Source organism: Oryzias melastigma, linkage group LG21 (genome assembly GCF_002922805.2).
Source record: "Oryzias melastigma strain HK-1 linkage group LG21, ASM292280v2, whole genome shotgun sequence".
NCBI lineage: Eukaryota > Metazoa > Chordata > Actinopteri > Beloniformes > Adrianichthyidae > Oryzias > Oryzias melastigma.
Window position 1 is genome coordinate 18273781 of NC_050532.1, and position 5043 is coordinate 18278823.

General features: G+C 38.5%; 1 protein-coding gene across 1 annotated transcript in view; it reads left to right on the forward strand.

Moving 5' to 3' along the window:
- The window catches only part of scn1laa (sodium channel, voltage-gated, type I-like, alpha), a 28997-nt gene extending 24301 nt beyond the window's left edge, over positions 1–4696 (forward strand). Inside the window, exons 23-26 of the mRNA XM_036209688.1 lie at positions 1246–1383; positions 1464–1568; positions 1674–1944; positions 2036–4696. Coding sequence (XP_036065581.1) covers positions 1246–1383; positions 1464–1568; positions 1674–1944; positions 2036–3219 — 1698 coding nt within the window. The 3' untranslated portion in view covers positions 3220–4696. The remainder of the gene's footprint in view (positions 1–1245; positions 1384–1463; positions 1569–1673; positions 1945–2035) is intronic.
- Positions 4697–5043: the final 347 nt, after the last annotated feature.

A 5043-nucleotide genomic window follows, 5' to 3' on the forward strand; every position in this document is an offset into this window, starting at 1 on the left:
GGGCTCTGTTATGGTGCATTCACACCAGACGTGGCAGGTGCGGCAAAGGCGTCAAGTTTCAATGGTAAGTCAATGTAAAGACACGATTTGATGCAGAGTGGCACGCCTTGGGTGTCAGGCATGGCAAGGTTGACGCAGTGCATCAACTAATCAGGGACTCAGCTTTGGGCATATGACGGTTTCAGTGACTAGAACACAGGGTAAAAAAGGAGATTCAATATGGCAGCTCGATCCAAGGATTTTCGTCTTGAACTTCCATCCTTTTTTTAACCAGCGAGGGCCGCGGAGTTGCCAAAGACTGTTGCAATTACTGTTGGGCGAAGGCGGGATACACTCTGAACAGGTCATCCGCCCGTTAGTAAGCTCATGGAGCTGGATCAACGGCTACGCTAGTCAGCTGTCCATTGGATAGCTTAGCAAGCTAATGAGCTCCATTTCCCAGGCGTCGGCAGAGCTAATGGCGATCACCACTCACCAGGCTCCAGCAGAGGTGATAGCAATTGTTGCTGCCCAGCTGCCCAGCAGATCTAGCAACGTCTACTGCCTAGGTTGCGGGTCCCTGGGCAGAGGAGCCTGGTCTGCCTGCTCACTGGCTGTTAGCTGCCCAACAGCCCGGACAACCGCTGCAAATGCCATTGTAGTGCGCGGGATAGCTCTAGCTGCATGGGCTTTTTTGATGTTTTTCTTTTTTTCATTAATACAACAATAAAAACATCCCCCAGTTTTATTTTTATTTCTCCACTCTCTTCTAAATGCTAAAGCTGGGCCACAGACAGACGGAGGTAACGTTTAAATGGCCCTCAGGTGCAGCTATCACTGCACGAGTGAAGTATCCCACATGGGGAGAAACACTGAAAGATCTGGTGAAAATAAACACAGTGATGCGTTTACCAACACCTCAGTGCTCTCCAAAACATATGAACCCAAGCTACTCTCTCAACATCATCCGCGTTTTCCATGAAATGGCAACGGATGAATTCATGAACAACTTTGGCTGTTGCTCAGCTGCAGGTCCATGAAGGCTATAAGCAGTAAATTTGACACTGCTTTCATGACTGCCGGCTCTCTTTTTACATGCCTGCCACGTTTGGTGTAAAAGTATTATTACTAATCTTAAGAATTCTTGCGTTAGTGCTGTTGTAAATTACCTTTGGTATTCTTTTAAGTTGCTCATTTAAATTCGATGTCTACACAAATGTAATTCATTTTCTTTTTTTCTTTTTGTATTTTGTAACTGTAAAACAGCCGGAGGAGCAACCAGTTTTTGAAAGAAACCTCAAGATGTACTCATACTTTGTTGTTTTTATCATATTTGGATCCTTTTTCACCCTCAATCTCTTCATTGGAGTAATAATAGACAATTTCAATCAGCAAAAGAAAAAGATAAGTATTAAATACTTCTGATTTTGTTTTAATAGTTATGTTGTTGCCATAATTTAATATGCTTGGTATCTATTGTTTACTTTGGAGGTACAGACCTTTTTATGACTGAAGACCAGAAGAAATACTATAATGCCATGAAAAAATTGGGGTCAAAGAAGCCACAAAAACCTATTCCAAGGCCATCAGTATGTATCTTCTTATATACCTTCTGCTCCCATTTGCTGGACTGATTTGTTATTCATCACAGAGACATATTTAATTATTTGATTGTTTCTTTGTTGTTGTTTCAGAACAAGATTCAAGGATTCATTTTTGATATAATCACCAAACAAGTTTTTGATATTGTGATCATGATTCTAATATGGCTGAATATGGTAACCATGATGGTGGAAACAGCAGACCAAAGTGAATACCAGACTTACGTCCTCCGTATCATCAATTACGTGTTTATTGTCATTTTTACTGGGGAATGTTTGTTGAAGATGATTGGACTCCGCCATTACTTTTTTATGAATGGCTGGAATATTTTTGACCTCGTAGTGGTGGTTCTGTCAATTGCTGGTATGTATTTATTCTTGTTCCTGGCTTGAATAAATTGTGATAGGGCTCCATGATTTTAATTGACTAACACCGTATTCACTTCTTTCCATAGGTGTTTTTCTTGCAAACATAATTGAGAAATTTTTTGTCTCACCAACACTATTTAGAGTTATTCGACTGGCTCGGATTGGCCGTGTCCTTCGCCTTATTAAAAGTGCCAAAGGAATACGCACACTCTTGTTTGCCTTGATGATGTCACTTCCTGCCTTATTCAACATTGGTCTCCTGCTCTTCTTGGTGATGTTTATCTATGCCATATTCGGCATGTCAAGCTTTGCTTATGTCAAAAAGGACAAAGGAATTGATGACCTTTTCAATTTTGAAACCTTTGGAAACAGCATGATATGCTTGTTTCAGATCACCACATCAGGAGGATGGGATACCCTACTTGATCCCATTCTAAACAAAAATGAAAATGATTGTGATCGAGAAGCAGAGCATCCTGGAAGCAGCACTAAAGGCAATTGTGGAAATCCCCCTGTTGGAATAGCATTTTTTGTTAGCTACATCATCATCAGCTTTCTGATTGTGGTAAATATGTATATTGCAGTAATTCTGGAAAACTTTAACGTGGCGACTGAGGAGAGTACTGATCCACTGAGTGAGGATGACTTTGAGATGTTTTATGAAGTCTGGGAAAGGTTTGACCCTGGTGCAACACAATTTATTCAGTTCAAAAGGCTTTCGGACTTTGCAGATGCTCTCAACCCACCACTACAAGTACCCAAGCCGAACAGGATAGATTTGATCTTTATGGACCTTCCAATTGTGAGTGGTGACCGTATTCACTGTCTGGATATCCTGTTTGCTTTCACAAAACGTGTACTAGGAGAAGGTGGGGAGATGGACATTTTAAGGGAGCAGATGGAGGAGCGCTTTATGGCCTCAAATCCTTCCAAAGTGTCATACGAACCCATTACGTCCACCCTGCGCCGTAAAGAAGAACTTCGGTCAGCTACTGTCATTCAAAGAGCATTTAGAAGATATACCGAGAAGGTGAAGTTCTCAGAAGATTCAGATGATGGAACTGAGAAGGATGAAACACTTGGCGACAAAAAGGAATTTGTCAAAGAGAACAATAAAGAAACTTCCAGTGCTGAAAAAACTGAACAGACAGCTTTAGTGTCCTCTGCATCTTCCTGTGATAATTTAATCATAAATGAAAAAAGTGAACTTGAAACAGACCAAAGTGAGAAAGAGAAAACAAGCAACGAAAGAGGAAACCCAGATACATAAGAGAGGAAGTGCAACAAAATGTTTACAGTTCTTTGAAAGTTACTACCTTCTCGAATGTGTATACCCACTGTTTCACACAGACTGTCCTTACTTTACAGAAGGGGGAGATGGTTCATATTTGCTATAATCAGACCACTATGAAAGATTTCAGGGGCATCTATAGGCTGTGCTGTTTACAAAATTGCCATTATTTGTTGTCAAGGCACACCTTTTGTGCTTTAACTTGTATGGCAGCTAGTTCTGCTGTCAAGTGACTTGAAGTAATGTTATATCAATGACTTTTAAATCGCAGGCACTCATTTTTTCAGAAAAAAAAAGGATTTCATGTTTTTTTTTTTTTTTTAAGCATCAATTTTATGTTAACTCTTTTCTTATAGTAGTTTCCTCAGGTACAATACTATGAGCATAAAGCCCTAGGCTGCTTCAGATGATGCTAACGTTTGACACAAACAAAAGCCGTGATCCATTATAAATGCATGAATGCCTATTCATGGTTATGCATGAAAAAGATTTCCATTATTGCCAATTTTCTCTCCAAACTTATGATAAAAATCTTTTCAGTTATTTGGATTTTATTTTGTGTATGAGTGGATTTTGTACATGTAAACATGAACTTCAACAACACCACATTTAATGCTGCATATTTTAGACTTAGTTCCAAAAAAGTGTTTTTTCCCAGATACACTGTGTGTCATCGTCATACAAATCATCATGATTATTGTCATAAAACTATAATAACAAAGATCAAAGATGACTTGAGTGGTGAGATTTAAAGCCACCAAAATATTTGAATAATTTATCTCACCCCCAAAAAACCTCTTGCTGTTTATGTGAGGATATTGTTCTTAAGTTTTTTTTTTTCATTTCTGGCAAAATGGTTTGGCTGGGTGTGAATTTTCCCTCTGTGGGAAAAAAAAAGATGCTTGTTTGAGAAATCAAGTTGGTTATCTGTGATGTCAACCTTAAACATGAGCTCATTTGTAATTGAAGATGTGGGGTAAAATGTGGTATTTTTTATGTTTTGTTTCCCAAATTCCTATGGGAGTAGTTACTGAAATGTATATGCTTGTATTTTTTTTTATGTTTTTACAGTTCAAATCACAGTCTTTATGATAGCAAACAAATATCAAAGGTGGATAAATGAGTGCTCAGGATATTCTGAAAAATCTCAAGGAAATTGCATCATACTTTTCATGTGTTTTGCCATTTCAAACTATTGTTTACATTTTTACATCATTGCTTCCTACAACAGACACTTGAAATTGTCAAACTTATATGTGATACTTTGCTACACAGGTTATAAATCCAGTGGTGTAGTTAGAATTAGCATGTCATGCACTTATGCTGCACCTTACCCACACTGAAAGAAAGAATGTTTCTGTTACAAATCCATCAACTCTCATATTGTTTATATGCATAATAATTGTGTTGTGTAAGTTGAGTGCATGCAAGATGTTTCCATAACTCATTTCACAAAAAAAAGTAAAGTATTAAAAATAAAGAATGCATTCAAGTCACACTGTCGTTGAAAGTAATTTATTTGTAATGATTCAGTTATTGTCCCTTTCAAGGTTTGAACTTAACAGGCAAACATGGATTGGAGTACCACTCCGATCCGATTTTGATGCCACGTAAAAGTTCCCTAATGGTCATTTATTTATGATTTTGCCATTTTTAGGCAAAATCAACAATCTGGGACATAGTTCCTGCAAAGCGGCAGGGATTCATCAGAAATTTGCCTCTGAGTTGTGGGCAGGGGCTGTTGGTGCAGAGCAAGCCTACCTCCATTTTCCATCATCCGTCTATTTACATGCTCTTCCATTA